Genomic DNA, 21,037 nt, shown 5'->3' on the forward strand with positions numbered 1-21,037 from the left:
TATTGTGGGGGACGAAGCGGAAGGTGGATTCCGAACACCGATGAAGAGGTGCATTAAAATCTGGTGGGTCGATTGTCGTAGAACCACCACCCAAGATCGGGGCGAGAATCTACTGAATTGCCTTCCATCATAACTAGGGATGGCAAAAAAACCCGAACCGTTAGCTACCCGTGGGTAACCGCTCCGTTTAAAACCCGTTACCGAAACCATTAGGGTTTGGTAATGGTTTTGGTATAGGAAATACAAACCGTCATGGTTCTGGTATGGTTTTGGTTTTACCCCACGGTTCCGGGTACCCGACCATTTATTATATGGAACGGGTACCCGTTTAATATATGGGTATCCGACCATATAACCCATTTAATATATATATATATATATATATATATATATATATATATATATATATATATATATATATATATATATATATATATATATATATAATATTATATTTATTTTCACAAGATTAAGACTTTGGAGAAACTAAAGAGACGGCAGAAACAAACCCTACACCAACACCATTGACGGCACCACCTTGAGGCTCCACAAGTTTTGCTGGATCCGTTAAGGCTCATCCTCAATTTCTCGTCCTTTTCTTTTGCTGGTAAGCTATTATCGAAATTCTTGTTTTTTTTCTTCAAAATACATAAACAATACATGACATAATTATTGAAAACCTTTTATTTTTAATTTTTTTTTGTTGAAAGATTATTTCATAATCAAACATTGGAATCTTCTTATGTTGAAACTTGAAACAAATAAAGAACTGCTTATTGTAGAGGCATATTTTCTCCAGATTTGCTTAATTTTTTTTTTTAATTATTATTATTATTATTATAGACTTTTGCTTCAAATTTTCAACAATTATTCAAATAGATAGAATATTATAAACATAATCAAAATATCTCAGTTTGTTTTATTTTTTAGCAGCAGGGATCTCAATTGCAAAATGAGTAATCAAGAACATATTAATGCAGAGAGTGATCCGATTGATCTTGAAAATAAGGATCCTAAGGATGGCCAGAGTTTGTCTACTCCTCCGCCTGACAGATCAACAATTACATCTCTGCAGAAAATTCAACATGGAAAAAAACGTAAATTAACAAGTGATGTATGGGATCACATGACTAGAGTAGAAATTGATGGGGTTGGGCATGCAACTTGTAACTATTGCAAAACAACTCTTAAAGCTGCTAGCACCAGTGGAACTACAGCTTTACGAAACCACCTGGCTCGATGCCCAAAGAGAAACACTCAAGATATTGAGGCTGCCTTGAAACGACAAAGACAGATTGTTGAGATAAAGAAGTCTGATTCAAAGTCCACGTATACTAACTTTAACTTTGATCAAGAAAAATCTCGTAAGGAACTTGCTTGTGCAATTATATTGCACGAGTATCCTCTGTCCTTCGTTGAGCATCGTGGTTTTCGTAAATTTGTTACAAGTTTGCAACCTTATTTTAAGATGATATCTCGGAATACGGTCAAGAACGATATTATGAAGGTTTATGATATTGAAAAAGAAAAGTTGAAAGAGGTTATGCAACACTGTCAAAGTCGAGTTGCAATAACAACAGATATGTGGACTTCAAATCAGAGGAAAGGATATATGAGTATCACAGTTCACTTTATTGATGAAGATTGGGTATTGCAGTCTCGTATCTTAAGGTATATATTTTATTCATCTTATAGTATTTCTTTAATTAACTAAAATAATATTCAAATATGTGACTCATGTACACTTATCAAATTTCAGGTTCGTTTATGTTCCTGCACCTCACACAATGGATGTCTTGGCTGAATATTTACTTGAAGGGCTGGTTGCATGGCATTTGGAGACCAAATTATCAACTATTACGGTGGATAATTGTAGCACAAATGATGGTATGATTAATATAATTCTTGATAAATTATCTTCTCATGGTTTGCTTGAAGGAAGATACATACATTTGCGTTGTGGTGCGCATATTCTGAATCTCATTGTGAAAGACGGGCTATCAACTATAGATCAAAGTATTGCAAAAATTCGGGATAGTGTTGCATATTGGTCGGCTACTGCTTCTAGAATTGAAAAATTTGAAGATGTAGCCCGACAATTGAAAGTTAGTTGTACAAAGAAGTTGTGTCTTGATTGTAAAACTCGTTGGAACTCTACATTTTTAATGCTTCAGACTGCCATAGAGTATAAGGATGTTTTTCCTAGATTGAAGCTTAGGTAGAAAAAATATTCTTCCTTACCAACAGAAAAAGATTGGGAACGAGCTGCCTTGATTTGTGGCAAGTTAAAACTTTTTTATCATGCAACTGAAGCATTTTCAGCAACAAATTATCCCACTTCACATATTTTCTACATTAAAATATGTGAAATTAAGGAGGCATTGGATAAATGGATTATAGAGTCACCTGATCAAGATCTTGTGCTAATGGCACAAAAGATGCGTGAAAAGTTCAACAGATATTGGAGTGATGTGCATATTGTTATGTCAATTCCAATTATTTTGGACCCTAGGTACAAAATGAAGGCGATACAATTCTATTTTAAAAGTTTTTATGGAGACGATGCCTATCTTGAGATTGAAAAGGCCAAATCGTTATGTTATGCTTTGCTGAACGAGTACAAATCCAAGGTCACTAATGCATCTGCTACCAAGTCAGAATGTGGAACATTAGATGCTAAATTCATTGGGGAAGAAGGTAGTAGTCATGCAAGATTGGTTGAGATGTTAAGAGTTGAGTCATCTGATGGGGTGGTGAAATCAGAATTCGAATACTATTTAGACGAGAAGGTGTTGCCTTATGCACAAGATTTTGACATACTTGGCTGGTGGAAAACACATGGCATAAAGTATCCAACTTTACAATTGATTGCTAGAGATTTTCTTGCTATTCCCGTTTCTACAGTTGCATCCGAGTCTGCTTTCAGCTCCGGGGGAAGGGTTGTGAGTTTAAAACGAAATAGGCTCCACAAAGATACTTTGGAAGCAATAATGTTCTCACAAAGTTGGTTACGAAGTCAAGTAGAAGGTAAATAAAATCTTTGATTAACTAATTTAATTTATATTTTTAGTTGAATGATTTCTTACTTTGTCTATCCATATTTGCACAATAACAGACACGGTGTCAAGTGAACGTTGTTGTACAATGGAAGATGATGAGGATGATGAAGAATATCAACATACCAATTAGGAGCCTTTGAGCAATTTGCATCATTGGGAGAATATGACTTACTAATTAATGACTTAGCAAATTTCGTAGTTTTTTGAGTAAAGTATTAATATTCTCAAGATCTTATAGTGAATTATGTTATTTTAATTATATTTTTGTTGTTTGGAAGCATTATTTATTACCTACCTGTTACTTTTAGTATAACTTGCTTTAACTTTTTTTTTTTAATATTATAATTTAAATGGTAAATGGGTACCCGTGGATACCCGGATATTCGTGGTAATGGTTCTGGTATTTCCATTAACTTTTTAAATGGGTTTGGTATGGTCATGGTTTGAACTATATTAAATGGTCATGGTTCTGGTATTGCATTTTTTCGAGGGTTCCCGCCCCGCTGCCATCCCTAATCATAACAATTGGACGGCAATTCAATAAACAAGGTCTCCAAAATAGCAAACAATTTTTCCAAACAAAGAATAAGCAACATGTCCCACAACCAAAAAACAAACGAAAAATATTTGGTTAGAGTTTGTTGAAGGTTCTAGCTATGGCAGGATTCAAATGGAAAGAAAAAAAAATCGTAATCGAGAAAGGGAAGAGAGAAAAAAATTGATCAGAATTTTTTTCCGAAAAGATGCTTATCGGAGGAAAAAAAAAACAGGAATGAAGAGAAACACACGATGGAGAGACACGAGATAAAGAGGGAGAGAGAGATGAGAGATTAGATTTAGGGGGAGAGAGAGAGACGTGAGATTGGAGAGAGATAGGGAGAGTGATATATGGAATTTACTTTCTTTTTAATTAAGGGTGTTTATGTCTATGTACTAATTATTTTATTTTATTTATATTTTTTTTTTGTCAAAGGACCTAGAGCTATATTTATCTAACAGTTATGATCTCCATCTATATAAGTCCAGAATAAGGGGTGTCTAGCAAATTTCTCCATAAAAAAATAATAAAATAATAACTAAATCAGTGGGAAAAAGGAAACTTCCAAGCATCACAATTAATTTTGGGGACCCCCCTCATATTGAAAATTTATATAACTAGGGGTTGTCTAGGGTCCGAGAGGGTTGTACTTCTCGGACCATAATCTTCCAATAAAATTGTCCCAGGTAAGATTAGTACGAATCCAGGAAAAATGTGTACTACACCTACCTTATGACTAAAATTATTCGCTATGTTTTGTAAGTTAGGAGATGTTTGTGACATATCCTATAGTTTCGTGTAAATTGAAATTTGCCCTCTATTTTATTATTCACTCATATTATTTGTCGTTTTGGAGAAAAAAAAAATATTTCACACTTTTTATGACTTCAAAATTCCAATGAAATATTCATTGTGTTTCTCAATTTTGTCCTTAATACTCTTAATTCATTGATAAATAATTGATGGTGGAACAATTTAAGAAAGGAGTTATCTTAGTCATTTTATTAAGTTTTTTTCCTAGAATCAAAGAATATCTATTAGCCTTTTTTCTAAACTAGAAATGTGAAAGTGCGTTGCACGTCTCGCCTTGTTGTTAATTTTTCTATATATTTTTGTGGTGCTTGATTTTTTTTTTATTGAAATTATATATGTAGATATTTTGTGATGATAAGTTTTCTATTTAAATTGAACAACTTCATCTAACATTGACATCTAGAAGTACGATATATTTTACCATTGTATTTTATGATCCTATTGTTATTACTTTCTTGTGATGTCGATAATTTGACAATTTTTTTCTTGTATCCATATTCTCATTACTTCAAGTATTTCTAAATCATCATATATAACTTTGGATATCATGTTTTTTGTGATGTTATTGTTATTTTTTACTTGAAAACTTTTGTAATGAAATAAAAAAAATAATCATGTTTTATCATCATATTATATATAGTTTTTTTGTGATACTATTGTTATTTTGTGATACTATTGTTATTATTTGGATATCATGTTTTTTTTTTATCCAATCTCAATTATCTCTTTTTTTTTTAGAAAAAAAAACAAAATCATGATTTCACTAGAAAAAAAAAATCTTTTGAGTGACAACACCAATTTTTCACATAGTTAGGTAAAAAGTGTTGTCACTATACTTGTCACTAACGGGGTGTTGCTAATGTGCTATAGTGACAATAAATAAGGATTAAGTGACAACAAAAAGAGCTATTAGTGACAACAAAAAGAGCTATTAGTGACAATAAAAAAGATGTTATCACTTAATGTGTGTATTAAGTGACAACTTTTGCATTTGTCTCAATTGGGGTATCGCTAATGCAACTTTTTCTTGTAGTGTTTCTTTATTTCATCATTCTTACGGATAAATCATTATATGGCTTTAATTGTGGTTTTTAAGTAGTTGTCCATCATAATTCATAAGTTGTTGATACGTTGTTGTTTGGTGTTTGGAAGAATAGAATCATTTTAAACATATGGCTTTTTGTACTATGATTTATTTTTCTTCCTATGATAATTAATTATATTATTAATTAACTTATTTTATTTATGTTACACCCATTGCTTCATGAAATGGTACCTACACGCATTTGTATGATTATTTTTGTTTTAATGAAATTAACTATAATCCAACATTTACCAACACTTTAATATATATACCAATTGGATATCCAGCATAAATGTTTGTCATCACCTCAACAATATCTTGCTTGCCCTTTATAGTATGATAGTTAAGATTCATTTGTATAAGAATTTGATCATTTTTTGTTAAAGAAATACTATTCTTTTATTTTTGGTATTGGTAATTACCTTTATATTATATGTCTGTTCTTATTATTGTATTTTGAAGAAATTTTATTTGTCGGTCTTGAAAAGTGATTTCATGCAATTTTTACACGAATATTGTAGAACTTATGATTCATCATAATATTATTTATTTAAAAAATGATTATGAAAATAACTTATTTTTCTGTATTCTAAGTTCCTATTTTTTTTTTTTCTATCTCTTTATATTTTGAGTTTTCTAAAGAAATAAAGTATATATTAGACTCTGTTGAGAACTTCTTATGACATTTTTCATATGATAATACTTATGTCATTTGTACTTAAGAATACCCCTATATGTTAAATGTTTTCCTTTCTAAAACTTCAAATAATCTTTTTGTATTTGTATTTTATTATTTTATGTTGGAGAAGTTATTTTTCAGTCTTAATGAGGGTGTGTGCGATGCTACACCCAATTATAATAACCGAGTGTCGATCTAATATGCTGCCTTATCTTTTTTCAGTTAAATTAGCTTTTCAGTATTTTTCTTTTCTTTTGACATATTACTCCTTAAATATTATCTCTTTCTCTTCTACGATCCCCACTTTTTTTCCATCTCCGACGATCCCCACTTTTTCTCCATCTCCAACTGTCCTTTTTTTTTCTCCTATTCCGGGAACACATATTTCTCTCTCTCACAATGCAATTTTATACAAATATAGAACTTGTGATTAATCATAATATTTTTTTATTGAGGTGTCTTTTATATTTTAATTTCCTTTGGTTAGGTAAATTTGTAAGAATAATTTAGTCATACGCACGTCCACCTTTCTAATTTTCTAAATACGTGCACACTAACTCAAATAGACAATAAAATGAAAAGAATAGAATAAGTATTAATTTGATAATACTTACTCGGGGTTGTCTAGGGTCCGAGAGGGGTTGTACTTCTCGGACCTAAACGATTGAATTTGGGACGTACAAAATGTTCAAATTTCGATCTCATCCATTGTTTTTTTGGTACGACCTAGTACGATCCAGTACGATTCAGTACGACAGTAAAAATTTGTACGAACTCAGTAAAAACGCATCGTACACTCATCGTACTCTTTGTAAATTACTATCTCAACCTTATAAATAATATAAGAAAATAATATTTCCACACAATTTTTTATTAATCCATTCTTCTTCTTTTTTTTTCCGGCCTAGTATGATTGTAAAACAAAATCAAAATTCATCAATTATTTTCAAAGAACTCTCTTTTCTTTCGTCGAACAAAACCTTTCATCTCCTCTATTCATGGAGACACTGTATGCCATGGTTCAATCTCCAGTGATGGAGAATGCTACCAAGACGTCTGGACCATAGTTTGTGGAAGATATACATCAGATGAAAACGAGATTTTTATTAAAAGCACACATTGTTAAGAAATTTCTTATCGAGATTGTTAAGAAATTTTTGTCACAATGGGTATTAAAAGAAATTTCTCATCGGGATTGTAAAGCACAGATTGAAAAATCTCTTTTTCACCCTTTCTCATGTTTTTATTGTTGAGAACTGTGGTGGTGGAGGAGAAATCAACATTATTCGAGGAACCCAAATGGAAAAACATGCGGCTGACCAAATTTTTACTAAAATGTTAAATGTCGTTTCAATTTTACTAATGTCGTTTTGACTTCGAACCTGATTTTAACATATTTATATTTTGATTTTGGCAAAATTCGAAACACGAAAACTGTAGTCCTTTGGGTTAGCTTTCTAATCCAACTTAAATCCGCTAGATTGGATGTCGTGTGACAAAGTTATGCATGAATGAGTCACATTTTGAATTTTAGATACCTCTATACATCAAAGTTGTGGGCAGTATCCATTGATTCAAGTATATCTTTCTCGTCCGACATCCAATTTTGGTGATTCAAGTTGGATTAGCAAACTAACTCAGAATACTACAAATTATATTTTTCGGGTTTTGCGAAATTTGAAATTAAAAATGATCAAAATCACGTTTGAAGTCAAAACGGTATTATTAAAGCTCGAACGACATTTATCACATCCCAATTTTTATTGGGTTATTTTTTATTTTTCTTTTCCCAGTTCGATTCAAACTTGCAGTTTAATCATAATTATTATAACATAATCCACCAAAATAGAACCCAATTTATTGACAAGAATGAGATCTTCAGACTCCAGTTGCAGGTCATCTTCAGACTCCAGTTGCAGGTCATTAGAAACTTAATGTGAAACTCTAATAATCTTAATTCCATATGCTTCACATTGAATAAGGAAGCTATTGTTATTTTTTGAGTATTTTAGTTTCTTGAATTGAATTGAATTGAAAACATAAGTCCTCGAACATTCTCTCTGGACATGTAGCTTCTGAGGTTATGTTCTTCTAGTATTAATTTGAATTGTTTCTCAAGATGCCCACCTCTTTTGAACATTTTTTATTTCAAATTATTATGTTGATTAGGTTCCTCCGAAGAAATTATTATGTTGATGAGATATCTGATTAAGGAACAAAGACTTCAATATTACTCAGCCTCAAACTATTTACTTGAATGTTTGGACTTCAATATTTTTCCCATCAAGAAAGTAGTGATCTTTTCCACCTCTGCTATGGAGACAAATTATGATTCTGTGAAATAGAAGGAAAGACCATATTATTACATTCATGAAAAGAGAGAGCAGATCAACTTTTGAACTTGTGTACATTCTTTGTTATATTTCACTTGTAAGTAGGTGTTTGATTTTCAATCCTGTCTTAGTGGGATTATCATTAGCTTATGATCTTGGAGATCCTTTTGTGATTGGATGGTACATCAAGAACCAAATGAGTGAATAAACCAGGAGAAAATGCAATTTCATGACACTTGCCAAAGTTCATTTCTATAGCTATATGCATCGATGAACTTGTCGTTTGAGGGACTCTTGCGTCCACCCTCTCTTGATTAGAAGACGGTATATATATAGACCGAGTGTTGACTATGTATCTCAATGGAACTCTGGTGAAGTAGTGACGGTGAGACGAAACAAATTACCAACTACACGCATCTTGCTAGATATAATTATTCGGCTCCTATTAGGCGCAATGGAAATTCTCAAGGCTGCAACCATCGATACCTTCATGCGGTGCAGTCAAGATCCCGGTTATTTACGCCATATTAGTTAAATTTCATTAATATCTTTGGCCAATAGGATTTACAAATTAGTACCATATTTGTATATTTTTTGTCACTCCAATGATATTTGTTATGTACTTCAGTTTGTTTTGCCGTTGACACTAAATTAACGTAATATTATTATTTTTTTACTTTTTTTTTTTTTTGTTTGATTTGTTGACAAGTCAACGTAATTATATTACTGTCGTTGACAGTAAAATGACTGTAAACACAATAGTATTACTGTCAACAACATCAATATTATTTTTTTTGGGTTTTTTTGTCTTGTTTGAATTATTCACGGAGTAACGTAATAATATTACTGTCTATTATTGTAATATTACTGTAAACATAATAATATTATTGTGGTTGACGGTAATATTACTGTTGTTATAGTAATATTACTGTCAACCACATCAATATTATTATTTTGTTTGGATTTTTTAGTTTGTTTGAGTTATTCACAGAGTAACGTAATAATATTATTGTCTATTATTGTAATAATACGGTGGTTGACGGTAATATTACTGTTGTTATAGTAATATTACTGTCACTCACAGTAATATTAATTCTTTTGGTTTTTTATTAGGTTTACATTTGTTAAACGGTCATAGTAATATCACTCTATTACACAATAATAATGAGTTTTGTTGTGTTACTATTACTGTGCTAAAGATTAATATAGCAATATGACTGTGTTAAACTGTATAGTTAATTTTACTGTGTTTAACAGTAATATAGTTAATATTACTGTCAATCGCATCAATATTGTTGTTTAAACGAAAAAAAATGTTACAGAAAGAAAGAAAAAAATAATAATAATAATAAATAAATTCGAAAAAGTCAACGCCGGCATCGGTGGTTGAAAATCAGGAGAAAAAAAAGTCAACGCCGGAGACTGAAAAACCGGCGAAAAAATCCGGAAGAAAAAAAAATAAACAAATAAAATAAAGTCAACGCCGGAGACCGGCAGTCAATGGCGGTGGCGGACGAATTTGTCCATAAAAATGTGTTTTGGGTTAAAATTGAATACTTTGTAAAATTTGGGGTCAAATTGAGGTTAAATTAAATTAATGATGAAATTGGAGCATATTAAAGTATGATGGGCTATTTTAGTCTTTTACAAAAATCTGGACCATGTGTGAACTTATTTGTAAAGGAGTTTATTGTCTGGATCTCTTTATGAATAAGTACCCATTGATGGGCTTATTTGTAAAGACCCCTAAGATTTCTATGATTGTGCTATGCTTACATAATAGCTTTAATTTCATCCGATCTCCTTTTTATTTGGGCTAAATTACAACCACCCCTCAGGTATGGTCAATTTACGAAAAAATACTTCTTGTTTGGATAATTACATCGTGTCAAATTTAACATAATCATCTAGATTTCGTGGAATGTGCTCTAGGTTGTACTCGTTTTGTGTAAAAATACAGTTTCTGATACACTACAATATGATATAAACAAGCCAAAAAAGAAAAAAAAAATACATATTATGATCATCTTGCTTCAAAATGTGGAGTTCGAATGGGATGAAGCGGTGATACGAACTTTACTAAGGCTGTGTTTGGCAATTGTACAAAATTTGTTTCAAAACTCCATCAATCTAATCGCAGTGAAACATCCTTAAAAAAAATGTGGCATCCAAAGAAATGGAAGTTTTTGCAGAGCATTTGAAAATATGATGTCTCGAGTCCTACGCCTGACAAAATTGCCTGAAATAGTCATTACCTGCAGACTTGACTGATACCGTATGCAACCTCATTAATATTCATCATTAACCAATGGCAGCTATGTTATTTATCATATGTAAAGATATATATATATATATATATATATACAGGGTAAATTACAACCAAACCCAGAGCTATGATCAAATTATGAAAGAACCCCTTATGTTTGCGTAATTACAATTACCTATTAACTATAACTTTTATTACACGTTCACCCTTGCGGTGTCAAATTTAGTGGAATCTGGAATATTCACAATTTTGTACCCGTTCTATCCCATTTGAGCTCCACTGTTTGAAGCAAGATGATCATAAGATGTGTTTTTTGGCTTGTATATATCAGATTGTGGTGCATCAGAAACTGCATTTTTGCACAAAATGAGTACAGACTAGATAACATTCCACGGAATCTAGAAAACAATGTTGAATTTGACACCATAAGGGTGGACATGTAAGAAGATTCATAGTTGAGAGGTAGTTGTAATTATCCAAATATGAGGGAGTTTTCGTAATTTGACCATACCTCACGGGTGGTAATTGTAATTGACCCTATAAATATAATAAATAAAAATAATAAAAAAAAAAAAAAAAAATCCCTAGCCCACAAAACCAATTACTTGGGTGGCCCTCCCATTTATCTTATTTGCAGAGACAGCTCAAAATTATGAAAAGATGGGGTCTGATATCATCCATAAATGCCCTCTAAATTTCATTTATTTCTTCTCCATTTTCCTGAGAAATCAGTGTACAACAGCTTGGCTGCACAGTGATGTATCTTGAAAAAGGGATGAGAGAGAGAGAGAGAGAGAGAGAGAGAGAGAGAGAGAGAGCATTAGTCAAAAAGAGGGCCATATTGACAGAGGTGAACGACCAGAATCGGAAGAGGGGGGTTGAGATTGATAAGTGCTAAGTGCTGTGCTGCCTGCTCTCATTTACTCCCCACATTAATTTAATGAGCTCTCTCTCTCTCTATTATATTTTCATCACTTCTCTGCTGCCTTTTTCTTTATTTCTTTCTGCTCACCTAATTAATTCTTCAATTTCTTTGGCACACCCCACATCAAATTATTTGAACTCAAATGAATTTATTTTACGAAGGATTCCAAATCTTTAGCTTTCGATTTTAACTATTACAATGCAGTCCAAATCCACTTATGTATCATAGTTTAGTAAATGTGGTACAAATAACTTATATAGCACCGACACAAAAACAGCGATATAGGCAAACTGGGGAATGGACGCAGTAAACGGCATATCCTAAAAATGGGGATTCGGGAGCTTGGGGAAATGTATAAATATTAAATATAGGGGTTTATTTATAAATATGTTATATAAAGTTTTTATTTATAAATAAATAATTTTTACATATTTTCATACAAACATATTCAAAACAAATTTTCCTATCAACTACTCCATCCGTTCCTATATATGTGTAGTTTTTCATCTTGTCATGTGTCTTAAGAATCTCAATAAACATGCCTTGATTTTAGGAACAAAACAAATTATCCAATGAGACGGATATTATGGAACGGAGGGAGTATCCATTTGCAACATTAAACCATGTAATTAATTAGGGAAACAACAAAAATATTTGAAAATTTGCTAAATTGAAACATGTTTCTAACTTTTTAGAAATTGCAAAACGGCCCATAAAGTGCCCGACAGGTTTCCTCGAGTGCCGGACACAAAACGTGTCCGAAACGCAGAACCATTATGAAGTTGAAGTTTTCATGCTACATAGCAGATAACTGAAATATAGCAATTATCAAGTTCAAACCAGATATATCTAAACATTTGTGGACTCCGGACCATCAAATGTAACTAAATCGAAACCTTGCAATAATCAACTAAGCGAATTTCCCGGCTAAAATATTATTTTCCTGTCAAAAAAATTTGAAATTTAACACAAACATGTTGATGCTCTTATAATAAGTAGAGATAATAAAAACAATATTATCTCGAAAAGAAAAGAAAAGAAAAACGTAACATGCAATATTGCAAGATTTAAATAGCAACATAAATGCAGCGGGAGCAACAGATACAACTAACCACATACTTGTTCACCTGTTCATATTTACTGCTCTCTGACACCTCTTTATATACACTGCTCTCACTTCACAAATTCTTCATCACTACTCACTCAACACACACTTCAAACTAATATCTTTTCTCTTTCTTCTTTCTCTGGTGGTGTTCAAAGTATGGAGTGTAAGAGAATTATGCTGCTGCTTTTGTCGGCTGCAATGGCGATCCCTGCCATGTCAGCACCATTCAAGTTTGTCGATCAGAAAAACTACTATCCAGACCCACATCCAATCCCTCCCCCCACCCCCACAGGTTTTTTTTTTCTTTTTTTTTTTTTTAATTTCTCGCATGCATATTTTATATAAAATAAAATTGAAAACGGAATGCGTCGAGCGAAAAAAAACTAACCATTTGTTTTGTTCTCGCCTCCACAGTTTCGTACACTCCTCCGGCACATGCAACCCCAACACCGTCCCACGGAGGCGGCAGCGGCACACCACCGGCGGCCAACTGCGGCACACCCCCAACCGGCGGCAGCCCCCACCACCACACTCCGACACCGTCCCACCACACTCCGACACCGTCCCACCACACTCCTTCAACACCTACCCCAACCACACCCACACACACACCCACACCCTCCGTAACTCCACCAACCACCCCCGGCATCACAATACCATCACCCCCATTCGCCTTCGACCCAAACTCTCCACCTTTTAACTGCACGTAAGTACCGCATATACATATATATATATATATATATATATATATATATATATATATATATATATATATATAATATATATATATATATATATATATATATATATATATATATATATATATATATACACTTCATAACTTAACCATTTTATCTTCTTTCTTTTTTCTTTTTAATGAAGTATGAAAATATTTTCAGTTACTGGAAGAATCACCCGACGATAGTATGGGGATTGGTCGGGTGGTGGGGAACCGTAGGCAATGCATTCGGTGTAACAGGCACCATACCGGGATTCGGAGCTCACTTGAACCCTCTAGAAGCGCTTACAAACACGCGTACCGATGGTTTCGGAGAACTCTGCAGACAAGGAACCGCCGCTTTGCTCAACTGTTTGGCACACACTAAGTTCCCGCTCACCGCCGCGCAGGTCAGGAGTAGCTTTGTGGCGGCTCTCGGCTCCGACAAGGCTGCAGCGGCTCAAGCACAGATCTTCAAGCTGGCTAACGAGGGAAGCAACTGAGGAGAAAAAAACACGAAAAATTATTTTTACACATGTGAAGGATTTATTACTGATTTTACTGCTTTTGGTTTGGTTATTATTCGTGTACTGCATTTGTTTCTTTGGCATCAGAATTTTCGTTTTTTTTTTTTTGTTTTGGATTTCACCGTAATGTAACAGAATTGAAACGGCCGCCGATTTTATGTTTTGCTTGATTTAAAACAGCACTGGTGAATTTGTTTGGCATGGGATCTCTGAATTAATTTCACATTTCTTCACTGTGTTAAGTTTTCTTAAATGGAATTAATAGGTACTAAAGTGAAAGTAAGGGAGCATACTTACCACTACTTCAATTTTAGAAGGATATCAAAATAAATTTAAGATATATAATTAAACTAGAAACAATTAAAAAATAGAAACACTTATATTCAAATTATAAATTGATTTCAAATATAAGAAGGCATGCTTATGTTTTAAAGGCACAGATAACGTACGTACCGGATTTTTCTCCACTGGAACAACATCATCTTTATCAGTATCGGGTTTCGGTAATATGTCAAACCGAAACAACACCTCCTTTTAAAAAATCTAACAGATAAAACATCTTGACAAAACTGCAAATGAGAATAAAAATGAAACAGGTGTGCAGTTTGCAAAATTTCATTTGTTAACCATGTAAAAATGCTAGAGATGATTAAAGAAGTAATCACGATCACTTAGCTTAATAGACTGTGATTTAAACAATAGTTTTGGTATACTTGTCACTGTAATGATATGTAGTTTTTTTAGAGTTAAATTAACTCCAGAGAACTGATCTAAAATATTATTTACGAAGACGGAATACCTACAATAATGGACAAAAAATAAGCTCTTTTCTTGGCTTATTGGAGGATTGTCTTATTGGATCCCTAATCTAATTATACAATTGGGTTCTCATAAAATTGCATAGTCTTGTTTTGGCTAATCTTATCTTGGCAACCGAACATGGTCAAAGCATCTCGAGCATTTAACTTGAGAAACCACTAATAATTTCACAAACATACCAAATACAAGATACAGACGGTTAATTACATTTGCAAAGATAAAACAAAAGGTCGAAAACAAGAAAAACAGACGATAAAAATTATTCAGTAACAGAGGGAGGGGTTACTCAGAGTTCACTAAAGTTGCCGAAGCTTCGGATTCTCCAAAGCTGCACTCTGCTTATTAATTTGCAACCATAATTTATCCAACCCCATCGGATTGAAATAGTTATCGCCTCGTCTAATCCAACGGCCACTACAATTTCCATCATGCATCCAAACCTCAAAAGAAGCTCGAATTAAACACAAGTAATTCGTAACTTATGTTTATAGATCAAGTACTACATTCAATCTTCCCAATAAGTCCAACAATGCAGATAGTTTCCAATTCAAACTTAGAATCCAACCCTAAACAAACGGAAAGAAAACCATATTAAATTAAGATGTGATTAGAAGCAAACCACGAAGATTAACTTATGAGATGGTGTTTGGTTTCAAATAAAAACATATTAAATTAAGTGCGGTAGAATTTTCACCAACGAATTAAAGTCATAAACTTCAAATAAATCAAGATCAATTAATAAATTCTATCAATATTTGAGGGTTCTTTTGGGTAATGAGACATTTGAGCTGATCCATGAACTTTTTAACAGAGAGGGTGTGGATTGTCAAGAAAATCCAATAATTTTCGCAATTGAAAAACTAATTCTAATTAGGTTGAATATAGAATCGAAAATTGGAAATTGGAATGACGAAATTTGTTCCCAAAATCCAAATGTGCAGAATTTCAAAATTTTCGGTCAAGTATAATACAAAATATAAAAGAGCTAATAGCATGAAACCCCCTGTGTTATTTGTAATTGTTGAAAAAGTCCTTATGTTTTAAAAATTAACAAAAACCCCCCTATGTTTTATTTTAAAAAACACACAGCCCCTTATTTAAAAATTAGTTGTTGACTTACGTGCAATGACTCTAATGTCCCTACTTATTTTTACTAATATTTTAATTTTGATCAAACAAAATAAAAGAAAATATTAATTAATATAAAAAAAAAAAGGAAAAAAAAAATAAAGGGACTCTATCTTCCTCCCGGCACCCCTCATCTCAACCCACCATTTCACTCATTCTTACAACAAATTCTGCCAAAAAATAACACCTGACACACAAAATCGAAAAAATCGACCAAATTCTTCCTTAAAGAAACAACAACAGTGAGCTTTGGGTTATCAACAACAGTGAGCTTTGGCCAAATTCAGTCAAATTCTTCCTTAAAAAAAATTCGGCAAAATTCATATTCTTCATAGCTCACACCGCTGCCCCAAGGGTCTCTTCTCCATCAACAGTGAGCTTTGGGTTATCGAGAATGGTGAATTCCAAGTTTTGGGTTGTCGAGAATGGTGAAGTTGAGGTCAAAATCGAAGTTTTTTCTTCCAATCTTTTACATGGAAAAAATGTCTAAAAGGCTATGTATTCTTCCCTTTTTATTTTTCTGAATTTGCAAAAAAAATGACATTGAGGATATTGGTTCAATTGATGGTTTTTGGTGGAAAAAATATTCAGAAAAAGTGGGTCGGAAAGATGGCCTTTCTGAAAATAGGAAGGACTGAATTGAAAATTTTAAAAAGTTCATTTTGGTGCAGAAATTTTTGGGATAAATCTGTAATTATAAAAACTTCTAATATAAAAGGGTATTTAGGTTATTTCAGGTTCGAAAACGTACCCCAGACGCACATACGGCGAGTGTGGCGCACGATAACCTGTCAGGGGCCTTTTTGGCTTTGAATAACTTTCATAGGGGGTTTCTTGCTAATTGTTTTAACATAGGGGCGTTTTCAGCAATTAGAGATTTTACAGGGGTAGTTTTTGCAAAAAACCCAAATATAAAATAACATTGATATTATAAGTGTGTATTTTGGAAATAAATTGAAATTTTCGGAAATTAAAACCAGCTCCAATATCGGAATCTAATTTGTATTCCAATTTTGTCATTAAAAAAATGAGTAAGAACGTGAAAATCGGAACTTTCAGAATTTGAAATGAAAATGTTGTTCCGTAATTGGCGATACTCGGATCGAAAAGGCGGGATTCAAAAATTCCGTTCCAATCTTCACCCCTAATCCTACCGTACCCTGAAAAGGTTGTAAATTTGAATATCGAAAAGGCAAAAGTCAAAAATTTTCGTTCCAATCTTCACCCCTAATCCTACCGTACCCTGAAAAGGTTGTAAATTTGAGTATCGAAAGGCAAAAGTCAAAAATTCCGTTCCAATCTTCATTCCTGATCCTACCGTACACTGAAAAGGCTGTAAATTTTTTATTCAATGAGAGTTTCTAAAACCAAAAAGAAGACAAAATAAAGGTGGGAGTTTAAAACCTGAAAAAGTTGTAAAATTCTGGTTATCAATTACAGTTTGAGAGAGAGAGAGAGAGAGAGAGAGAGAGAGAGAGAGAGAGAGAGAGAGAGACTAAAGAGTTGTAAAATTCTGGTAATAAAAGAAAAGGAAAGAATGAAAATTAAGTTGGGAAATTTTGGTTATGAAGTAGAGAGAGAAAAATTCTGGTAATAAAAGAAAGGCAGCGACTATTTGCAAGACGAAAATTACTTAGTGTAAGACCAATTTAATTTTTTTTATTAAATTCAGTATAAAAAAACTATAATAACCTTAATAAAATACAAATAAAAAAAATTATTTTATTAATTTCCTTTTGCAAAACCAATTTAAAAAAAAAATTAATAAAACAAAAAGAAAAAAGAAATTGAATTGACAAAATCAAAACGAGGAGGGAAGATTGAAGAAGAAAACAAAAAAAATCAATTGCAGCAAAAAACCGTTCGTCGCCCCGTCGCCCCGTCGCCGTCGCCCCGTCGTCGTCGCCGTCGCCGTCGCCCGTCGCCGTTGAACTCCGTTGTTGCCCCAACCCCGCCACAACAATCTCACGAAAAACAAGTAAAAATTACTTTTTGAATTAACTTTTTTTTGAGAAATAAATGTGATAAACATGATTTTATTGTTAGAATAATGAATTCAAGTCGTTTTAGAACATAGTTGATGATTCTAGGGTTCGATTGTAGCACTATTGTTGAAGGAGTTGCGGTTTTACAAAAATCGACCTGTACTTGTCGTTTTTTTGGAAAATTTTCGACACACTGGTGTCGATTTTTTAAACAAATTTCGACAGGACACAATTGTCGATTATTGGGCCTATTTTCGACATTTCAATGTCGATATTTGTACAACATTTCGACATGAACCCGGTGTCGAGTTTCGTATCAATATTCGACATTGCTGTGTCGAATTTGTATACAATTTTCGACACAGAGTTTATGTCGATTTTGTGGACAAATATCGACACAACTATGTCGAAAATTGACTGGTAAACTGATTTTTTTGCAAACTTTTTTCTTTTTTTTATATGCAATATTCGACATTGCTGTGTCGATTTTGTGGACAAATATCGACACTCTGATGTCGAAAATTGCCTGGTAAACTTATTTTTTTGCAATTTTTTTTTTTTTTTTTTTTTTATATAAATGATTAATATTATATTTATATTTTTTCCATTGGAACCGCGTATTCCCCAAACTGCTTCTGAGCGCAAGAGAAAGGCATTGGTTAATCGTAAGGTTCGACGTGGCGATTCTCAAGCTACTCGGGTCGATCCTCCGGCCAATCGTACACGTTTACCTACCGATGTTGAGCCTTCATTGTCCATACCTGAGGATCCACCGCTCACATCGACCACCGAAGTTGGTGGATCTAGTAGCCAATCGGCTGGCCCCAGAGGACCACAAATACCAGACTTGATGCCGCAGTTTGAGAATCATATCGCCCGACAGATTTTGTCCGGAAAGGTACTTTTACACTTATAGACACACATATACATATGTTTTTGAAGTTATTTACTTTATTGATTGAATGTTTATTTTTATTAAAATTGTAGGAGCGCGAAAGTGTGAGGGTTCATAATCACACAACAATGTAGGAGAAGTGGCGGATGGCTCCTTTTATGACCGAGGTTGTCGAGAGGTCCGGTTTGATGCCCCTTGTACGTCATTCGTACAAGGTGATAGATAGTGCATTGGTGTTGACTTTCATAGAGCGGTGGCAACCAGCAACTTGTACGTTTCATTTACCATTTGGGGAGATGACTATCACGCTAGACGATGTCAGCAGCTTGACGCTGTTTGCCTTTTTCACGGACACTCACATTTCTTGGACGCTGTTTGCCTTTTTCCCTTTCCTTGGTCGTCTTGACCGGGTACCTTTTTGCCACGATACACCCCCGCACGCTCACATACAAGTACCACGTAGGGCCTTCTACGTCTATTTTTTCCCGGGTTTGAAGACTTTACTGACATTATCATTCCTAGTCGCATACCAACTTCGCGCACCCATGTGACTAAATTGTCCCTTGTTGCAAACTCCTCATGGGTGGTAAATTCATGTGAATAATCCAAAGCTAATTCCCTACATGCATTAGCTCCACTACACGCGCTAGGTACAAAACTCTGCAAGAAAAATCGGAAAATTGGTTACACAATTGTAACAGTGATAATTCGACACACTAGCGTCGAAATATCCGCTTAATATCGACACCAGAATGTCGATAATTTCAATATAATTCGACAGTTAATGAGTGTCGAATTATTTTGACATTTTCGACACTGCAGTGTCGATATAAAGCTGATATTTCGACCTGTACATGTCGAATTGTTTGTACGTGAAATGAGGTGCGAAAAACGAGAAAAACGATCACAAAGTACAATATTTCTTACCTCTTTGTGTTCTTCGACCTTAGAATCCTCCATATTTATGTCTTGTGTATCCATAATGTCATTCTTTTCAAGTTTTAGTAAGATTTGAGGGTTTTATGTGATAAGGGTTTTGAAGAATATGGAAGATTTTTTTGTGGAAAAAAATGTGTAAAATGAGGGTGAATATCTAAATTATTATCTAAATTATTATTGGGGTTATATTTGTAATTTCCAGTCTTGATCTTAGTAAATTTATTTATATTTTGGTCTTGCATGAAGTAAGGTCTTGCACTTAGTAATTTTCGTCTTGCAAATATCTGCAGCCTAAAAGAAAAGGAAAGAATGAAAATTAAGTTGGGAAATTTTGGTTATGAAGCAGAGAGAGATTGTGAAAAACAAAAGGAAAGAAAAAAGAGGTCCCACCGAGACTTGAACTCGGGTTACTGGATTCAGAGTCCAATGTCCTGACCACTAGACCATGGAACCTTATTGTAAAAATATTTATTATATTCTTTATACATATAATATTTATTGTTTTACTGACAGGTGTCATTAATCCAGGGAATTAGGCTGAAAGAACAGTGGGCGGCCTAGTAGACGCGCGCTTGTAATTGGGCGTGGTTACAAGTGCCTCACCACCGCCGCCACCTTGGTTAATTGAATGGCTGATTTGATTTATGTCTCCGTTTATTTGAAGTCTGGATCAAAAGACGCACGCATATATGTGGTTATCTACCTACTTCTATTGATTATTCACAGCTGATGATATACTTGAGTTTTATAAATATCCGGCTTATTCTATAAGTCAAGAAACCCTAGTTCGTGACTATAAAAAGAGGGCTTCGGTGCATGTAAAGACCGACTCAAACAGAAACATATCGAGCTCTCAAGCTCAACTATCGAGCATCCGCCTCGAATTCATAACATATTTGAATTCAAGGTGTTTATACTTATTCGGTTCAGAACAAGCTTCTAATCTCTTGAATCAATTTTAGAATTGGTGAGATGAATCGGCGTAATTCCCGGAGATTGTAATCCACGTCGTTTGATAATAAATTTATTTGTTCGATATTTTCCTATCTCGTTTTTTTATTATATTTTGCATACTTAGAATCCTGTGGTTTACAATGTGAATTGTTGATAAAAAATTCTTTTTTTTTTCCCATCAATGAATGATATATAGCCTCTTCACTAGACCCGGCCACATATGGGTCAGGCCGGGTCCGGGTCCACAAAAATGGGAACTGGCACAAG

At 33.6% G+C, this 21,037-nt stretch overlaps 1 protein-coding gene and 1 non-coding gene across 2 annotated transcripts; one reads left to right on the forward strand and one right to left on the reverse strand.

Moving 5' to 3' along the window:
• The first annotated feature begins 12,861 nt into the window (after nucleotides 1–12,861).
• Nucleotides 12,862–14,277, forward strand: LOC105964446 (uncharacterized). The gene is given in 5 exon segments (XM_088822376.1): nucleotides 12,862–13,097; nucleotides 13,220–13,348; nucleotides 13,443–13,489; nucleotides 13,492–13,511; nucleotides 13,705–14,277. Coding segments are annotated over 5 exon segments (654 nt in total). The 5' UTR covers nucleotides 12,862–12,961; the 3' UTR covers nucleotides 14,027–14,277.
• A 5,920-nt stretch (nucleotides 14,278–20,197) lies between these two features.
• On the reverse strand, nucleotides 20,198–20,269 carry TRNAQ-CUG (transfer RNA glutamine (anticodon CUG)). The gene has a single exon. It is a non-coding gene; the product is annotated as a tRNA-Gln (tRNA).
• Nucleotides 20,270–21,037: the final 768 nt, after the last annotated feature.

This window comes from Erythranthe guttata, chromosome 8, assembly GCF_056151865.1.
Source record: "Erythranthe guttata isolate IM_541 chromosome 8, IM_541, whole genome shotgun sequence".
Taxonomy (NCBI): Eukaryota; Viridiplantae; Streptophyta; class Magnoliopsida; order Lamiales; family Phrymaceae; genus Erythranthe; species Erythranthe guttata.